Raw genomic sequence first — 20,566 nt, 5'->3', positions numbered from 1 at the left:
CAGGCGTCACTTGTAGCTTGGCTCTCAGATAGACAAATCTGCTCCTTTCTTGGGGGTGGGGCTGAAATTTCACCAGAAATTTCCTCTTCCCTATCCAAACTCAGCGCCTGGCGTTTCATTGCTTGAGATTCACCCCAGCCATGTTCTTTCTCTCTTAACTCTGCAGCATGATACCTCTCCGTGTAAACATCTCCAAGCTGGCAGCTCTGCAGGTCCAAAGAAGGCTGAAGCAGAGAGGACCGATATCTCTTCTGGACCCATCATTTGCCTTCGGGTGGACTTTACCTCATCCATACTGTTGAGAACTAGGCCATCAAGAGATCAAGCTGCAGAGAGCTTCGCTGCCGTCAGGATTTCTTTCTGGCAGGGCCAGGCCAAAAATAACAACAGGAGAGACTCAACCAGATGCCTCCAGTGCTGGACTGCAGTTTATCCTTTTTAAATCAAACACACCCAAGATGGGACAGAAACCAGCCTCTTCCCCAATATTCTGACGATATTCTTTAAGGTGCTTTTTGCTCTTCTGCTGCAAGCCAGCATGGCTACTCACTTGAAACTCCATGATATTGAGAAGGAAAATCAGCATCCCTTGATTATGAAAGGAAAACAACATCTCTTCTTCGGCCCCATTTAACCTTACCGTCCCGGTGGAGTGCCTACCCAACATAAAGAGGACACAATTTTAAGGAAAGTGAAAGTTTCCATGACAACGCTGAATGCTCTTTACATGAAGATTCCCCCTTTGGTGTTCCCTCAATCTAGTTTTCCACACCAGGGGAAATCTTCCCTTTCTGTCCGCTTAAGCCCATGAACTGTTTGCGTGAGCTCCAGTAAGATGCAAACAAGTCGATCCGATGCCTGCAAAAATCTGTGAGATGGGGGAAGGCGCTTTCCCCCTCTTCAGTACTTCCCTCCTTGTTCGATGTTCGGAAGTGAATAGTTTGAATTTTAAATTAAAAGGACATTGTGTTCATAGATATTCATTTCAGCTTCCTTAAACATTTCAGTAACTTTCCCCTTTAACCTCATATTAATCAAGCAATTGGGTTTTATTTTGCTATGGTTTCAGTCAGGGTAGGTACTTTGATTGCTCAGTAAAATACGATAATGTTTCCTATTCTGGTTTTGGTTCAAATTATTATCTATTTGTATTTAAGAATTTTCAATGCTACCTCTCTGGAGAATCTTACAAACTAAACACATAAAATGCCATAAAATTGTTAACAGGTTTTTAAAAATTTAAAACCCCCAAATTAAATACTCAGCTTAATTTAACGTCACTAATAAAGAGTCCACTATTGCTCACCTTTAATATCTCAATTAAGCTTATCAATAATATCAGTGGGGCCTATGCATTAATTTGCCTTTGTGATAAGGAGGCTATCCCAGTAACTAAAAGCCGAGTGCATGATCGCAAGCTCATCTCTGCACACTGGAGAATCTAAACACATGGGAAAACATTTACAGTGCAATCCTAAAAAGAGTTACTCCAGTCTAAGCCCATTGAAATCTTAGGATTTGGTTGTTGTAGAGTTTCCAGGCTGTATGGCCGTGGTCTTGGCATTGTAGTTCCCGATGTTTCGCCAGTAGCTGTCATCTTCAGAGGTGTAGCACCGAAAGACCGAGATCTCTCAGTGTCAATGTCAACACACACACACACACACGCACTGAGAGATCTCTGTCGGCGCTACACCTCTGAAGATGCCAGTCACAGCTACAGGGGAAACATCAGGAAGTACAATGCAAAGACCACGGCCATACAGCCCGGAAAATCTACAACAACCAACGTCCTCTGGCCGTGAAAGCCTTCGACAATATATCTTCTTAGGATTGCAGTCTTAAATACCTGAAATGTCAGGGCACCAGTTAAGCGCATAACTCATATCAAAATAGGGGTGAAAATAACTATTTCTTTTTTTTCTAAAATTGACACTCTCTGGGGACTCAGAGCAGAATATGGGAGGTATCCATTCAGGGCCAAATTATAGAAGCTTCTAATTACGGTATGTCCAAGCCTCTGTTGAAACCACTGAAATTCTGTTCATTATAAAAATGGGGCTGATTTCTCCTTTCCCTCTAATACATGCTATGGAGGGAGCCCCTGTAATAATTTCACACCACCCAGTAGCAAAACAGTTCAGAATTTTTTTGGAACAAATGGGTCTGATCTGGGCCTTGCTAGGCCATAACCAGTCACAGCCCACAACTAACACACACAAAGTGAGAAGTGAAACAAAAGCAAAGGCTTTTCCATAAAGAGGCCGTGTTAACTAACTCTCCAGTACAATAAGGGAACATTACCAAATTCTGCCCTCCCTACGATAGGGTCGCCAGGCCACCCACTATAGCACAAGATCTCCTGGCAACTTGTTAATGCCAGGAGGTGCCTGGCAGTGCTTGTAACACCCATGGGAGGAAATGGGTGCGTGTTTCTGATCAGGTCACCCAATGCAACATCATGGGACACTTATGGATTTTTCTTTAAAAGCTGATGTTTTTATCATAGGGATCTTACAAATCCTAGGTAAAGGTAAAGGAGGTCCCCTGTGCAAGCACCGAGTCATTACTGACCCATGGGGGGATGTCGCATCACGATATTTTCTTGGCAGACTTTTTTACGGGGTGGTTTGTCATTGCCTTCCCCAGTCATCCACACTTTACCCCCAGGAAACTGGGTACTCATTTTACCAACCTCGGAAGGGATGGAAGGCTGAGCCAACCTTAAGCTGGCTACCTGAAACCGGCTTCCTCCAGGATGAAACTCTGGTCAGGAGCAGAGCTTGGACTGCAGTACTGCAGCTTACACTCTGTGCCACAGGGCTCTTCCCATAAAACCTAGAACATCCCATAATGTTACTTCCAGAAGTGACATCAGCACACCAGTTGAAGGACCTTACATTCTCCTGGGAGGTGCCAAGTGCAGTCTGGCAATCCTACTCCACAATATATCTCACTCTTTGTGAGGCAAGTGATATCCACATATTCACAGTAACAGTGTGATTTGAATCATCAGAATCACAATCCCAGGATAGAATAAGCAATTCAGAATCCCTGTGGCCAAATGATTTCTGCTGACCATATTTCATCCACCTCCTTTGCAGTTTGGGCAGCCCTCAAAATATTATTAATTCTGATAATTATTAGCTGGAATCTTCCTGTATCTAACCCATTGTTCCTAGAAACTGAATATGGGTTTTTATTAATTTTTGTGTTCGCTTTTTAATTTGTTTTTAGTTTGGAACTGGCTGTTATTATTCCAGGTTACCGGTCTTCCAAAAACAACGAACATGATCAGCAACGAGCCTGCTAATCATATGGTTCCATATGTCCATCCTTAGATTAGCTAGGTAGATAAGATCTATCCTCCTTCCCTATCAAAGTATGGAGTTCCTATAATAAAGAACTCAGGATTTCCTATCTAAATATAAACAAGTGTATGCTTTGTTATTTTCTCTCCTGCACACATACCAGCCAGCATAACCAGCTCATAATCACGTTTCAAAGCAAACAATCTGCTAACGGTCCAACTAAGGAGCCCTTTAATTAGGTTTCTGGGGCCAACATACAATTTATCAAAATATCTCATGGGCTGCCTGGAGCAGCAGCAACCTCAGGGTCCAGTGCTATCTTTCTGCTAGTTATCTCCCAAGGAACCAAAACTTTCTTGCAAGACTAAGGCATCAGTGGAATTATATTAAATCTCAGATTGGCAGACCGCTCCTGCCTTCTCTTCTCCCAGGAGTCTTTGTTAGAGGAAGGCAGTTTAAAAGTGGGAGTAGATAAATAAATACTTTGTGGAACAGGAGAGACATTTATGAGCCAGCCTTTTGGGGCCTAGGTGCAAGGAATGGTCTCATGTTGTCCTCCCATCTCATGGTTGACTTATGGGTCTCAAAGGGATATTTGGGGGAAGCCCTTGAGGTTTGGTAAAAAGAAAAATAAATCACTATAATATTGACAATTATATGGGGGAGAATCACCCCAGCGACGTCCTGTTGTGTTTATGTGAAGTCACCAATGCAAGTTCACGCTCTGTGATAGGTTCAAGTGAGGGGAAAGGCCTGAAAGGCTGGCCTGAACTTGACTGACGAAATCACTCCCCAAGATTCAAGCTCCCCACAGCCTCTCGGGATGCATGACATGAGCAATCACAGAGAGGAATTACTTCTGAACAGCTGGTGCTGCTGTTGAATCAGAAAGTTGTCCCAGAAGGGGCAATCTTTTTCTTTATTCTAAACAGCACAGAGAAGGAGGGAGAAAGAGGGGCTCAGCCTGGGGGTGGGGGGCAGGTCTGGTAAAGCCAAGTGGGCTCATTTTGTCCCTTGCTGTGGCAAGGCTGGGGAAGAATAAGCCAGGAGAGCGAGTCCCTTGCAGTGGCAACCCCTTCTTCCCCTGTCTTCAGCTCGAGCCTGTGCCTTTTTGTGCTGGGGTGGCCCTAGACGTGGAGTGCCCTCGGTTTCATGTGACCCCAGTGGGAGGAGCAGCTCCCCAGGCCATCTTCCTGGTGGCTTTAAGGGCCAATCCACCCTGTCTGTCACTGCCAATCTTTTCCCCTTCATGTTGTTTCAACATGCTCAGTTCACTGGTTTGGGGGAATTTGGGAATTTCAGTCAAATTTGTGTTCTCCATGGTCTCCTGGTCTGTTGTCCTGATGGCTTACAATTATTAGGAATACAGACTCCAAAACTTTCTGCCTGTTCCTTTGCTCAGGAAACTGTACACAAATACCCTCATAGTATGGTTGCCAGCTCCAAGTTGGGAAATTCCTGGAGATCGGGGGGGGGGACCTGGAGAAACCTGGAGAAAGTGGGGTTTGGGGAGGGAAAGGACCTTGACATGGCATAATTCCATACAGTCCACCCCCAAAAGTAGCCATTTTCTCCAGGTGAACTGATCTCTGTGGCCTGGAGACCAGTTGTAATTCCGGGAGATCTCCAGCCACTACCTGGACGCTAGCCAAGCAGAGAGAAAATCAGAGAAGAAACTAGCAAAGTAAGCGCCGTGATTAACTAAACAATACAGATGATAGATCCAGAGGAGTTAGCCGTGTTAGTCTGTAGTAGCAAAATCAAAAAGAGTCCTGTAGCACTTTTAAGACTAACCAATTTTATTGTAGCATAAGCTTTCGAGAATCACCGTTCTCTACATCAGATGCATGGAGGGCCAAAAGAAACTGGTCAGATATAGAAGAGGAGAGGGGAAGGTGGAGTAGATGCAAACAGCTCCTTCTGATATGGAGATGCAAACAGCTCCTTCTGATATGGAGATCAGTTTGCTTCTGTAAAGGTTCAGAGGAGTTAGCCCTGTTAGTCTGTAGTAGCAAAATCAAAGAGTCCAGTAGCACCTTTAAGACTAATCCACTTTATTGTAGCATAAGCTGAAAAGTGACCAATGCTTGCAGATGTAAAGTGACCGTGTCTCGATTTATACCAGAAACAATGAACAGAAGAAAATGTCCATCATATTTAAAGGAGGAAATGTTCCAGAGTTGAGGTGTAACTGCAAAGGGGGCACTAGTGTTTCCTTCCCGTTTCTAAATTAATTCCTCGAAAGCTTATGCTACAATAAAATTGGTTAGTCTTAAAGGTGCTACTGGACTCTTTTTGATTTTCCTCCGGCAGTTATCATGAACAATATCTCAGTACAAACAGGGAACATCTCAGGGAAAATTCATAGCAGCAGCACTCTAATGGAAAGGCTGTTAACTTATAAAGAGAAGCAGCCGAACCATTTATCACGGTGCTTATGTTGCTTTCTTCGCTACTACCTGGAGGCTGGCAACCCTAGGTGCGGCTGCTCCTGTTGGGCATAGCTGGTCCCACATGATACCCCGTCTGAGAGAAGGGGTGAGTGGGTGGGGTTGCCCAAAAAGGAGACCAGGGAGGGCAGGGTTTGAGACCGGCGGTTGTTCTGGGAGAGCACCACGCCCCACGTGCAGGAGGGCAACCCTCGACCAAGTTGCCAACTCTTGGTCAAGAAACACCTGGAGATTTGTGGGGGAACCTGGAGAGGGCACGGTTTGGAGAGGGACCCCTCACTGGGGTATAATGCCACAGAGGCCACCCTCCAAAGGAGCCCTTTTCTCCAGGGGAACCGATCTTTGTAGAAGGGACATCAGTTGTGATGGCAGGAGACTTCCAGGCCCCGCCTGGTAATTGGCAACGCTCCCTTCAGGCCTCGTTCCGCCCCGGGATAAAAAAGCAGAACCACGGGAGGGGATGCAAAGCCCTCCGTGCCTGATTTCCCCCCTTCCGTGCAAAAAAGGGCTTTTCTACAGCATTTCTTAATGTTTTTCCTAACTTCCATCCTGATGAAGAGTTCTGGAGAACTCGGAAGCTTGCAGGGCGCTATACAAAGATGTGCTCTTGGGGGAGTGCGCAGGAAGGGTTAAGAGGAGCGAGCCGGAATGCTAGAGAGGCAGGAAGATGGGGCGATGGACGTCACTGCCGGCTGCGGCTTGGCCCGCCCCGCTGTGGGAAAGTGGCCTTTGTTTTTCCCACGCGCGGAGGTGCGGCGGCTCCTCCCTGCCGGGTGCGTGGAGAGGGACCGCGGGGCGGGCGGGGAAGGGAGGTGGCAGGCGGGCCCCGATCCCGGGGAGGGAGGGAGGGAAGGAGAGCCGCCCCACGGCCGGTCCTCGGGGGCGCTCCGCCCCGCCCGCCTCCTTCCCTCTCCTCTCCTCTCCTCTCTGCGCATGGCTCGGGGGAGGGAGAGGGGCGAGATCCAGCCCTTTCCCGGCATGGTGGATTTGCAGGGCGGGTGGAAAGGTAGAGCGCGGAGTCTGGAGGAGCCTTCTTGGGAGGGGGAATTGTGGGTCAAGGAAAGGCGGGGAGACACAGTGTTTGGATGGGGGGAAGTTTTCAGACCCCCTGCAGGATCTTTCAGGTGAGATCAGGAATCGGAGGGTAGGAATAGATGCAAAGTCCCCCCACCCACCCCAAGTAGAAGGGGAGTAGGTGGTCCCCCAGTCCTGGGATCTCTTTCAGGACGGGAGGCCTTTGATGTATCTGTAAATGATGTGGACTCAGGTGTCCGAGGCAGGACAGGGCATCGAATTATTAAGATTGGCAAAGCCCAGAGCAAATAATAATAACATTCGATTTATATACCTCCCTTCAGGACAACTTAATGCCCACTCAGAGCGGTTTACAAAGTGTTACAAAGCTCCACGGTGAGAAAAAAAATGGACTTTTAAAGAAGTGGGGAAGGATGCCTGGGCCCAAAAACTCTCATTTTCCTTTTGTTTCAAATATTTTTCTAAATAGTAGTATTTGTAAATAGGAGTAGCATATACGGAATTAAGAATTGTGCCTTAGTTTTCTTCCAAGAAAATGGAATCCATCCAATATTTGAATCTAAGCTTTAGCTATCTGAACAGATTAAAGCTGAAATCAGATTTTGTAGTAAATGAGCAAGAATATTATTTGAGACAGAAACAGTCTCATACAATTCAAATAGGATGAGCACCATACATAGGAATAATCTTGTAACACTGAAAATCATGGACAGCAGGACAGAACATTCCCAGTGAAATGAGCATCCAGTAATAAAAATATGATGCTAAAATTTGGATAGAAGATGACAAACTATTTGGATATATTAATGGGTGACCATTTAAAACCAATCTCCATTTCCCACAATATCTCCGATTTGACATGATGCCTAAAAATATCAAAGACTTGTCAAATTGGCAGGGAGGGGAAATTTGTGGCCCAAGGTGCCACAGCCGCAAAGGTCCTGCTGCTTCATTTGGAAAGCAGAGCCTTACAGATGAGGGCCTCTGAGAAGAGCCTCAGCTGAAAAGAGAAGAGACAGTCCTTGAAATAGCCTGACCATGAAGGAGCTGTAAAGGCAATAAATTATTGCAATTGATGGGAAGGAGATTTGGGAGGAAAAGACCTTCATTGCTCAATACATAATTGACAGGGGTTTGTTATCTTAGGATGGATGGCCATGACTTTGGGTATCTTTAAAAGGGGTTGGTAGATACTTCAACCTTCTGCCTTAGCTAAAAACGCGCCTCCTGATTTCATCCTGAGAACTCAAAAGAACAGACTACGAGAATATGCTAAACATCCTCCCTTCCTAATTATGCAGCATTTCAGAAAATTGGCCTAGATGTATTGCTTTCTCCACTCCTTCCCAGAACTTTTCTCTTCCTTTCCTAATTCCTCTCCCCTTTCTTGTCTTCTGTTTCAGGGGCTGTCAGAAGGGGCTGCTGATTTCCACAAAGCAGAGAAGGCACCACCCGATCCAAGGCCGAGGACACTCTTCTGGGGGACCGCACGAAAGAGTGACGTGTTGCTCATTTGCTAGGTAAGAATTCAGGTTGCCCATTTCAACTTAGTCTCTTTCCCTAGAGTCAGTTAGCTTGTCATTTCTGAGCTACTTTTATAGTCTCCGGGAAGTTTGCGTAGAAAAGATGCTGAGATTCAGGCTGAGCTGCAGTTTCAGAATGTGTTTAATTTCAAAAGTGTATCGCCAGTCAACTTAAGCAATGAGGAGTGTAGAATGAATGTTTTTTTTCAATGAGGAGTTGAAATACAAAACCCTTATCAAAAGTCATGCATTCTTTTTATGCAAGATGTTATTTATTCCCTTTCAGCTGCTATCTTATGGAGAATTCCCTCCACCATAGTTCCCTCTGCAGAAATGAAAACATGTGCCTGCAGGTGGTGGCTCCAGAAATAGATTTGCTTGCATATGAGAACGGTATTGAAAAGGGAAATCTCCTAATGTAAACTAGTAACAAAAAAAGCCAAAGCTCAAGGAGATTAGAATTAGGTTGCAATGAAACACCCTATGAAACAAACATAAATGTCAATTTCAATCTTCTATTTTACATGGACAATTCCAATTCACATATATAATCAAATCACTGTCTCATTTCCAATATGAATATATTATACACATATCATTAAGTAAGCTTATTATTTGTGATTCTCTCAGTTTGTGTCTCTTCAAATGTTCCAAGAAGCTAATGCAATGCTTCAAGTGGCTAGTAGCTGTCATGCAGTGTAGGCAAGCCGCATATCCTCGTCCGAGGGTAGATGCGAAAGCGGCACTTCAAGCTGGCTACGAGCTATGCCGGCTTTTCTATTTACAGGCTCGTTTCGAGTCCCATCTTCTTCTGGCCAGTATTTTCTATGTGACCAACAAATATTATTACTCCAAGGCATACAAAACCTAATAATAAAGTACAAGTAATAGTTTTTTCTTAGTGTGATTCTTCAATTAAACCTGCAGAGTAAATTGTTTTGGGTTGGGTGGAGCCCCTCAATTGTTTGACATATAAACACCTGCTCGTTAGATCTGTTCTTGTTCTTAAAGTGACCATAGTTTCAAGAGTTAACCTTTATAGGCAATACCATCTATACTCACATTCAATAATATCCTGCAGTATCCAGTTGCAGGGGATAACACAATCAAGGTCATTAACATCAAATATCTCATTTACTCACTCCAAGTGGTATCTAAAAATCAATAATTCATTTGAATGTACCCAGTTCCATAAATATCTATTTCAATAAATAAATATCATTCTAATAAATATCGTTACATAGAAAGTTATTACATCATTTACACAAATATTTTTCCAAAACAAAAGTTATATTTCATAATAATATTTTACCAAAATCTTATAGAAAGGGTAAAAAAAAATTTCATTATTGAGGCCATTTGATGTAAGTCCATTCTAAAAATCCACCTGGCTTCAGATCTTAAAAGAGCCTGTTGCGTATCCCTATTCTCTGTGGGGTGGATTGCTTCCAACATGGAAAATTGTAATTCCCTTTCATGGACGTGGTGTGCTTCAAAATGTTGTGATAGAGGAGCCTCCTTATTACGAGTTTTTATTTTGGATAAGTGCTCCTGTATTCGGGTACGGATTGGACGTGTTGTGCTTCCAATGTACATAAGATTGCATGTACATATAATAATGTAAATTACATAAGGTGTAGCACAGGTTGAGAAGTCTTTAGAAGACATCATTTTTCCTGTATGTCGATGCTTCAAATGTTTTAAATCAATGCTTAAGGAGCAAACATTACAGTGTCCACAGGGAAAATGACCCTGTGGGCGATTCTTGCATCCTTCTATTGTTCTCAAATCAGAAGAGACCAGCCATTCTTTCATGCTTTTGGTTCTTCTGAATCCAATTCTAGGGAGTTCCTGACATCCTGGAATGCTTTGAACTATGTGCCAGTTTCTCTTAATAATATGTGCTATTTTCCCTGATAATGCCGAGAAATCCAGAGCCCATGAGATCCAGTTTTCTTGTGTGGTGTTATGATCTTTATATCTCAGTAAGTCTTGTCTTGGGGTTCTATCTGCCTTGGTTATAGCCCATTCTGTTATGCCTGTAGGATACCCCCGTGTTACAAACGCTCGACTCATTCTCTCCACTTCTGAGATGTAATCTCCCTGCATGGTCGCATTTCTTTTTATTCGGAGAAACTGGCTATACGGTATGTTTTGTTTTAATTGTGTCCTGTGAAAGGAGGAGTACTCTAAATATGCTGACGTATCTGTTCCCTTGCGATATGGTCTAACTCCTAATAGAACGGAATTTCTTTTAGAAAGCACCATGTCCAAGAAGGAGACACACTGTAAACTTCCTTGGTGGGTAAATTTAATATGGTCATTGATGGCATTTAGCCAATTAACAAACCTCTCTGCATAATTATCTGATTTTAGGACCACAAAAATGTCATCAATGAAGCGCTTTAGGCAAATAATCTGGTCATGAAATGGGTTTACAGTAGCATTTAGAATAAAGTATTTTTCAAGTTCTGCCATATATGAAATTGCTATACTAGGGGCCGCCGGACACCCCATGGCTACCTTGGTAAACTTGCTATACTAGGGGCCGCCGGACACCCCATGGCTACCTTTCACTTGGTAAAAAAATTGGGTCTGAAATCTGAAGTAATTTCTTTCCAAGACAAGATCCAACAGATCTAAAAGGAGATGTGTTGGAAGATTTTTGTTTATTCTGGACTCCAAGGTATTTTCAACCACCTGTCTTGCTTCTTGGTGGGGGATAGACGTATATAACGACTGCACATCTAATGTCATAGGATATGCTTGGTCTGGAATCTGAAGGTTTTCTACCAAGTTTATAAAGTGTGTAGTGTCTTTGATACAAGTTTCCACCTTCGTTACAAACGGTTGTAATGCATGGTTCTAGAATGGAATTATTTGTTGGTCACGTAGAAAATACTGGCCAGAAGAAGATGAGACTTGAAATGAGCCTGTAAATAGAAAAGCCGGCATAGCTTGTAGCCAGCAGCTTGAAGTGCCGCTTTCGCGTCTACCCTCGGACGAGGATAAGCAGCTTGCCTACACTGCATGACAGCTACTAGCCACTTGAAACATTGCGTTAGCTTCTTGGAACATTTGAAGAGACACAAACTGAGAGAATCACAAATAATAAGCTTACTTAATGATATGTGTATAATATATTCATATTGGGAACGGGACTGAGTGATTGATTGTATATGTGAATCGGAATTGTCCATGTAAAATAGAAGATTGAAATTGACATTTATGTTTGTTTCATAGGGTGTTTCATTGCAACCCCTTCTAATCTCCTTGAGCTTCGGGTTTTTTTGTTACCAGTTTGCACGTAAGAAAGGGCAAGAGAGAACAGCTTCATATTTTTTGGAAAAAGAGTTGAGGATCTGACCTTGCAGTAATGGTGGTTTGCTCTGTTCTGATTCATATTTATGTTGATGTCAGGCGGTACCACGTTAAACACTGCAGACCTAGCATTTCTTCTTCAATGTTTTTTTTCTGCAATTGAATGGTGGAAAAGCAGTCTAAGAGTGTGTGTGTTATGTTGCTTCTGAGTTAAGCTACCCTTTGAATTAACAACCTCCAAAATGTCCTCTCGAATAACAGACTTGCTCAGATCTTGCAAACTGCAGGATGTGGCTTCTTTTATTGAGTCAAACCATCTTAGTTTTGTCTTCCTGCTTTCCTACTGCCTTCCACTTTTCCTTTGACTTCTCCAGTGAGTCTTGTCTTCTTATGATGTGACCAAAGTATTATAGCTTCAGTTTAGTCATTGTAGCTGCTAGGGAAAATTGGGGCTTGATTTGATCTAGAACCCAAGTGTCTTTTTTACAGTCCTTTGTATCTGTAAAACTCCAATCCAACACCGCATTTTGAATAACTCAATTATCTTCCTGTCGGTTTTCTTCATCGTTCAACTTTCTCATCCGTACATAGCAAAGGGAAATACCATAGTGTGAATTATCTTGATCTTGGTCCCCAGAGAGACATCTTATATCTAGTTCCTTCATGGTTACCCTTCCAAGTTTCAGTATCCTTCTACTTTCCTTGTTGCAGTCTTCCTTTTGGTTGACGCCTGAGTCACAGAATAGAAAATCTTTTACAATTTCAATTTCTTTATTGGCCACTTTAAAATCATTTAATTCCTCAGTAGTCATTACTTTTGTCTTCTTGATGTTCAGCTACTTTGGCACTTTCTCCTTTAAACTTCATCAGTAGTTGTTTCCAGTCCTTACTATTTTCTGCCAGTAACATGAGATCATCTGATTTTCTTATGAAATTCTCTGGTGTGTTCCAGTAACCACCGTAAATTTGCAATATGATCTCTGGTGCCTCTTCTTTTTCTGTCTCCAGCTTGAAAGTCTGGCATTTCTTGTTCCATATATGGTAAAAATCTTTGCTGTGAAATTCTGAGCATCACTTTACTTGCATAGCAAATTAATGCAGTGGTTCAATACATGCTGCAATCTTTGCTGTCTCCTTTTTTTGAAACTAGAATGCAGATCAAGTATTTCCAGTCTGTAGACCATTGTGTTGCTTCCCATATTTGCCGATATATTCTTTTTAAGATTTTGATGAACTCAGTTTCTGTAGGTTGAAATAATTCTATTGATACCTTTACTGTTTTTTTCCGCAACTGTTTTGAGTGCATATTTCATTTTACCTTCTAAAATTACAGGTTCTTCTTCAAAAGATTCTTCTTTGAAGGATTCTGTCATTCTTCCTTCTCTTCTGTATAGTTCTTCAACATATTGTTTCCCTATTTTTTTTATTTTGTCCCAATTGAACACTGTATTTTCCATGATGATCTTTCAGCATCCCAAACCATGGCTTGAATTTCCCTTTGATTTCCCGGATCTTGTGGAACAGATGTCTCATTCTTCCTTTTCTATTGTTCTCTTCTACTTTTTTGCACCAGTTACTATAATAGTTCTCTTTGTTTCTGCATACAAGTTGCTATAAAGCTCCATTTAGAATTCTGATTCTATTTCTGTCACCTTTTGCTTCCTGTTCATTCATCCATCAAAGCTTTTCCTTTGGGGGGGGGGGTTACAAGAATTGTCTTTGCTCTTTCTTCCTTGATAATGTCTCTGTTTTCAGCCCGCAGTTCATCTGGTTCATGATCAGTTGAGCTTAGTAATGCAAATGTGCTCTTTACACGGTCTTCTGTTTCTTCAAAAACAGTATTTAGATTGTGTTTTGGCACTGTGATTGTTTAGTATTTCTCTGCAGCTTTATTCTAATTTTGGTGGTCTGTACCACAGTCAGCCCCGGTCTTGTTTTGGCTGAGAGAATAGAGTTTCTCCATCTTCTTCTTCTGATTACAAAATCTATTTGATTCCTGTACTGGCCACCCAGTGACACCCCAGTTACCTGAAATCTGACGACTAAGATTTGACACAGAGATTTGGAGTCGCGAGGGCTGGATTGCATGTTCCTGTTGATTTCAGGAAAGGATTCTTTGACCCGCAGGGGGAAAGAAAACAGAAGATAAAATCCCCTGGCTCAGAGAGAGGCCATTTTGGCTAATTCCATCTGGGGCGGGGGAGGAGCTTTCACTCCTGGGCTTCATTTTGATGGCCTCCATCATTACATGGAGCAGACAAAGGACTGGCTGCCTGGAGAAAGACTCAATGGTGACAGGAAGCTTTGAGAACTTGAATCCTCTGGCCAGTTTGGTTAGGGATCTTGACGGTGTTTTGCCATCTTCTGGGCATGAAGCAGGGGTCGCTGGGGGAGTGGGGGGAAGTGGTTGTGAAATTCCTGCATTATGCAGGGGGTTGGACTAGATATCCCTGGAAGTCACCTCCAGCCCTATGATTCTATGAATCTGCCTTAGACTAGGCTGGGCATTTATAGTCCTTTTCACTGAGGCACATTACAAAATATAAAAAGACAACCAGGGAACAACTATAAAGTAGAGGAAAAGGCAGCAAGAGAGTGATAGGGGAATTGTGTGTTTTCCCCTTTCTTTTATATTCCTTGCTCCGCCTGTTGGTGTGCAGAGAGTCGGTGTGTGGCCTTTTTACTTTTAATACATTCTTGGCTATTTCTAACACTGGAAGTTGCTGTACTTACCACATATACCTCCACCACTGGAACACACTATTTAAAATGGGCACTGGGGAGAGGGAGGCGGACAGTTGCTAAATCGCTGATTTCCCAGGAGACCATGTGTGATAAACTGTCCCTTAGTCATTGGGTAGTGCAGACACTCGGTGGAGCCTTAAAATGGCAACACGGATGGGGAGACAAGAGTAGTGGCCCTCTTGGTGCATAATTCCTGAAACAACCAGTTGGTGGCAGCTTCCTGAAGAACCAAGAGAACACTCCTCCAAGGGTGTGGTGGGATGGAAAAACAGCCCATTGCTGAGTGGAGACTCAGGTATCCCCTAATGCCTAGAATCCTTGGCGGGCTGAATGGAGTAGTATTTGTGGGGCAGGTCCACCATAGGGAACAAAAGACTCTGTGAAGTATGCAAGGCCTCTAGTTTTTGTAATCTAAGAATCAAAGCTCTGAATTGAGCCAGGCAGTTTTCAGGATCTGTCTCTTCTCATCTCCTTTGCTTTTCTCACAAGTGACAGAAGGATGCTGGTCTTTCTGGTGGGCTGGAAGCACAGCCTCTGAGAGCTTCGCTACAAGTGACATCTTACATGCGAACGGCACTTGATTATTTTCGCAAGTCTTTCTGGGAATTGAAGTCCCTCTCCCCCACCCCTTTTCTTTCTGTTCCTTCCCCTCTCTGTTAGAATGCCTGCCTGAAGAGATGGAGAAAGCCTGCTTTTGCAAATCGCCCCTCCAGTCACAAGCCTGCTCTCAATGATCTTTGGGGGTGGGCAGCTGCGACTTTCTCAGCTTTCTCCAGAGCATCTCCCCCCCCCCCCCCGCAAGACGATTAGCAAAGTTGCAGCTGCTCGCCCCCAAAGATCACTGAAAGGACACTAGGACTTCACCGAATGTCAGCTTTCTCCAGAGCAACCCCCACCCCTCAGCAAGACGATTTGCAAAAGCTGCTATTGTAGGCTTTCTCCGTCTCTTCAGGCAGGCATTCTAACAGAGAGGGGAAGGAACAGAAAGAAAAGGGGTGGGGGAGAGGGACTTCAATTCCCAGAAAGACTTGCAAAAATGATAAAGCGCCGTTCGCGTGTAAGATGTCACTTGTAGCAAGGCTCTGAGAGACCAGATCAAGTAAGGAAGGAGTGCTTGGAGTCCACCGCAGGGGGCGCTGTCCTCTACCACAGCACCTAGGGCCAAAAAGACCTTCCCTTTCTGTCAAAATGGCTGACACAGGGTGATACTGTGAAAAGGCTTTTTTGTTGTTATCTGTCAGGAGAAAATGTTTCTTTCAGGGTCTGGTGACGCTAGAGGGGGGGGTCTGTTTCACCATACAGGAGTGGGTTTCCTGGATCAGATCCAGAAAGCAAGAATTGATGCTCGTGTCACCCTGTTTGTATCCACGATGAAGCCATGTTTCATTTATTTATAGTCACGAAATATTTTTATTTATTTTATAAAATCTGTATCCCACCTTTCTTCTCTTCATGAGGGCCACTAAGGCCCGAATTAAAACACATGCAATAAAAGCATGTTTTAAGACTATTAAAACTTACCCAGATTCATTAAAGAGTTGTGGCGTATCATTTAATAACAGGGAAAAGAGAGTTCAGATAGAATCTGCCTTCTCACTTTGTGTTTTCCCCTCAGCTTTTCACAAGTGGCCTCAACTCTCTTTCTCCCATGCCTGGAGGCTCAATTATCTTTTCTTTGTTCCTACAGGGCAAGAGTGTGAGAGGAGGGAAGAAAAGCAGAAAAGCAGAGCAAAACCAGGTGCCGATTTCCAGGAAATTCCAGTCCATGAAGAAAGACACAAAGGAAACAAAATTAGTTTCCATCAGTGTGCCAAAATCTTAACTGGGAAATCAAGACTTAGCACACATCAAATAATGCATAACCAGGAAAATGTGGTGAAAGGGTCTGAGTATCAGAAAAGCGTCAGTCAGAAAACAATACTTGCATCCCATCAAGAAACCCACAAAGGGGAGAACATGTATATATGCTCGGATTGTGGAAAGAGCTTTAGTGACCTTTCAAACTTTACTTCCCATCAAGAAACCCATAAAGGGGAGAATCTGTATATATGCTCGGACTGTGGAAAGAGCTTTAGTGACCTTTCAAACTTTACTTCCCATCAAGAAACCCACACAGGGGAGAACTTGTATATATGCTCACAGTGTGGAAAGACCTTTAGTGACCATTCAAGCTTTGTTTGCCATGAAGAAACCCACAAACGGGAGAATCTATATATGTGTTCAGAATGTGGAATGAGATTCAGCGACCATTCCAGCTTTACTAGTCATCAAAGAACCCACCCTGGGGAAAAGAGCATCATTCACAGAACAATTTCCCATCAAAGAGTCCGGGCAGGGGAGAAATCATTTCAGTGTTCAGAATGTGGAATGAACTTCAACAAAAGCTCAAGTCTTATTTCGCATCAAAGAACGCACACCGGGGAGAAACCATATGAATGTTCAGAGTGTGGGAAGTGTTTCAGTCAGACCTCGAGCCTTGTTTCCCATCAAAGAATCCACACCGGAGAAAAACCATACGAATGCTCAGAGTGTGGAAAGAACTTCAGGAAGAGCTCTCAGCTTAGTGCCCATCAGAGAATTCACACTGGAGAGAAACGATATAAATGTTTAGAGTGTGGAATGCGGTTCATTCACAAGTGCCAACTTACTACCCATCGAGTCATCCACACGGGGGAGAAACCGTATAAGTGCTCAGAATGTGAAAAGACCTTTAGTGACCGTTCAAGCCTTACTTACCATCAAAGAATCCACACAGGAGAAAAACCATATGAATGCTTAGAATGTGGGAAATGCTTCAGTAGGAAGAAGGTCCTCATTTCCCATCAAAGAATCCATACAGGCGAGAAACCGTATAAATGCCCGGAGTGTGGAAAAGGCTTCAATGAGAGTGGAAGCCTTTCTTCCCATCAAAGAACCCACACAGGGGAGAAACCATATAAATGCCCAGACTGTGGGAAGTGCTTCAGTCAGAAGGGCAACCTTGCGAACCATCAAAGAATCCACACCGGCGAGAAACTGTATGCGTGCTCAGAATGTGGAAAGAGTTTCTTGAAGAAGTCCAGCCTTATTGGCCATGAAAAAACCCATACAGGGGTGAAACCATAAAAAATGCTTACAGTTTGGAAAGAGCTCTAATGTACTCAAAGTTTCCATCAAAACAAATCAGATATGCCTAAACGTCCAGAGTGCTGAAAGAGCTTCAGACGGCACATATCTTTTTGACACATCTTTTCAATCCCTGGCATCTCTCATTAAACCAAGCTGCCAGTTGGTGACCTGGAAGATCTCTGCCTGAGATCCTATGTAGCCACTGCAGCTCTCTGTGAACAATAATGACCCTGATGGACCAACAGTCTAATGCAATATAAGGGGGCTTTTTGTGTGTTCATGTGAATGGGAGACCAGGGGCACGGTCATATATTCATGATTCTGTTCATTGCTGTGTCTTCTCATAGAGCTTCATCACCTCTGTAAAGTTCAGCAACCAGTGAGGAGAAATACAGAACTGCCTTTTCCATGGAATTTTTCTTTATTTAGACTGTATGAAAAAAATACAAAATTGCCTTTTGACCTGACAGTTCGTTAGTACAATTGAAGAAATAGCAGATTTACAGTGCAATCCTAAACCGGGTTACTGCAGTCTAAGCCCATTGAAATCTGTGGGCTTACATTGGTGTCACTGTTTTTAGGTTTGCACAGTTAGTGCGGTTTTAATTTTGAACATGTGCCACTTTTAGATACATAACTTTGCTTTGAGAATTTAACAGGAGTTATGAGGATATATCTCAGTTCACTTGTTGCTCATCTTTATAATGACTTCGCGGACCAATCATTCTATTTAGAAGGCAGTCACGTGTTAAAGTTAGAAAGATTTATTTCTGTCTGTGGGAAAAAATTGCTTAATCCAGGTTAAAGAAGCGACAATGTTTTATTTCTAAGTTAAAGAACAAAGAAGCTAGTGGTGTTGGTTACCAAAGTTGGAAGGCACATCTTGTTAATTCATGGTCGGTTCATTTGTAGTAAAGCTACAATTTCATTGGCAGCAGATACTTCAGACATCTGTTGACTTTCTCCATAATTTATCACAAAAGAGGTACAGAAAAGGAAAGACAACAACACTGCATATGTTCTACAGCCACCTCTTTATCTCTTTAGCTTTCTTATTCTGCTAGTCTATGCAACTTGCTCACTCCCATGAAATGGCTATTTTCAAAAAGGTTGTAAAATGGATTCCACACATTCTGAACAGTCACCTTCTCTGTACAAAATGTCAGGTATGGGGCTGAAGCTGTCACTTCCATTCAGAGAAGGTTTTAGGTGTGCTAGCGGCCTTCAAAACTTTACATAGCATTCTGCCAATCTGCTAAAAACTGTTTTGCCTCAAACTTCATGTATTTAGCTACGTCTGAGAAATATTAGATCTGATTTTTATTGCATGTGTTTTTTCCTGTACTCGTAAGATTCATTAGCATCTGTATATACTTACCAAGTTCTTGCCTATTAAAAATTGATGCTTTATTTTAAAAAAAAATTATCAACTTGGAGTTCTGGTAATTAAAAATTCAGGGTGGCAACCTTGTGAAATAAAGAAAAGACTTAAATGTTTCAAATGATCAAATCCTTTTCTTTTCTGGTCAGTAACACAGGCCTGAGATGACATTGCCCCCCTAAGCAGGAGTCTTTGTAGGGCTGGTGGCTGGACTTGGGCCCTGTTTCCTGGCCTCCCCTCTTCCAGAGAGGGAGGTCACATCAGCAGAAGGCCTTGGCTTCTGTTCCTGTGGGCCTCTGAGAGATCCTGGCACCCATTGCTTCCATGTGGCTTGAGTCCTGGTCAGCAGCCACCATCGAAATAAAACCATGGGTGCAGTGGCTCTAAGCCTTTTCATAGTATTTTAAGATCATAGCATAGCGAAGCTTTTCCAAATGTATTACTTTCTATGAAAACCAGCTGATTTCAAGTTGGGAGCAATCTTCGTCCAAAGTTAAAACTTTTTTGGGAGGGCCCTTTTACTACGCCTGCATGGGACTCGGATATTAATGGTAAAATAAAATTGAACCCCAAAGATGGTTACAGAAAAAATGTGAGAAAAAATAGAGTCCCCTCTACAACATTAAACCAAAGATTATTCAAATTCAAAATGCATACAATGCATAAATTCATAAATGTGTAATTCACAAATGGGTTTCGTACAGCCTCCAACAGATACAGCAAGCAACCACTTTTATCTGCAAATACGTGTGGTCAGTCAATGAAATGCATAAAGAGCAAAATAAACGGCAGGTGGTGGTGTGTCCTTCAGCCGTGCAGTCAACTGTGTCCTCAGTTGACTGCACATCCCCTAGGTTTGGTCTTTTTGCTTTGTCTTACAGAAAAAATGTACCTTCTAGTATGTTTAAGCCTTATTAAGAGAGGGGCAAAACAGTAGAAACTGTCTCTAGAAAGGCAGGAAGTGAAGGCATAATAGAAGGTTAGGACAGCGACATTGACCAGGACAGGGTTGGATGGATCCAGATCTCTCACTGTGGGGACAGGAAACAGAACCATAGAGCTGGAAGGGGCTCCCCGCCCAGGAAAGCCTGTTCCATCGAGGGACTGTTCTGTCAGGAAGCTCTTCCTAATGTTTAGCCAAAAACTCTTTTGCTTTAATTTTAACACATCGTTTCCGGCCCAGCCAGAGGGGTAATGGAAAACAACTCTGCTCCATCTGCTACGTGACAGCCCATCAAATGCTTGAAGAGGACTATCATGTCACCTCTCCGTCGCCTCCTCTTCAGGCTAAACATACGCAGCTCCTTCAACCTTTCCTCCAAACCCCTCCTCATCTTCATTGGTCTCCTTTGGACATGTTCCAGTTGTCAACTTCCTTCCTCAACTGGAACAGGCCTTGCTAGGAAATGTTTTTGGCTGTAGCTGCAGAAGTAATGGTGAACTCTTACCTCATCACTTCTGTGGAAGCACATTGAGGCTTAAGACTGAACTGTTTTTTTACCATGAGAACCTAACATCTGGGCCGATTCCAGATGGCCTACCTTTCGGCGGAACGTCACGCGTCGTTGCGCCGAAAATGTGAAATATCACATTTTCTCGCGCGAGTTTTGTGCGACACTGCACAAAACGTGCACGAGGAAATGCAATATTTTGTATTTTCGGCACAACAACGCGCAACGTTCCGGAGAAAGGTAG

The 20,566-nt window shown here is 43.1% G+C and overlaps 1 protein-coding gene across 3 annotated transcripts; it reads left to right on the top strand.

Moving 5' to 3' along the window:
• The first annotated feature begins 6,455 nt into the window (after positions 1-6,455).
• On the top strand, positions 6,456-18,931 carry LOC129327266 (zinc finger protein 501-like). Of its 3 annotated transcripts, none has more exons than XM_054975760.1 (4): positions 6,456-6,531; positions 8,197-8,313; positions 10,362-10,463; positions 16,070-18,931. In XM_054975760.1, exons 3-4 carry the CDS (start codon positions 10,424-10,426, stop codon positions 17,485-17,487), a joined length of 1,458 nt encoding a protein of 485 aa, XP_054831735.1. In that variant the 5' UTR covers positions 6,456-6,531; positions 8,197-8,313; positions 10,362-10,423; the 3' UTR covers positions 17,488-18,931. The 3 variants fall into 3 exon arrangements, 2 of the variants coding, with proteins under 2 accessions (XP_054831735.1, XP_054831736.1); XM_054975761.1 differs by lacking the exon at positions 6,456-6,531 and adding an exon at positions 6,801-6,882; XR_008596797.1 differs by lacking the exon at positions 10,362-10,463 and having other exon boundaries at positions 16,070-16,149.
• The last annotated feature ends 1,635 nt before the right edge of the window (positions 18,932-20,566 follow it).

The sequence above is a fragment of the Eublepharis macularius genome, chromosome 4 (genome assembly GCF_028583425.1).
Source record: "Eublepharis macularius isolate TG4126 chromosome 4, MPM_Emac_v1.0, whole genome shotgun sequence".
In the NCBI taxonomy this organism is placed as follows: domain Eukaryota; kingdom Metazoa; phylum Chordata; class Lepidosauria; order Squamata; family Eublepharidae; genus Eublepharis; species Eublepharis macularius.
The sequence above is the reverse complement of the archived record's forward strand: the minus strand, read 5'-3'. Positions and strand labels throughout refer to the sequence as shown.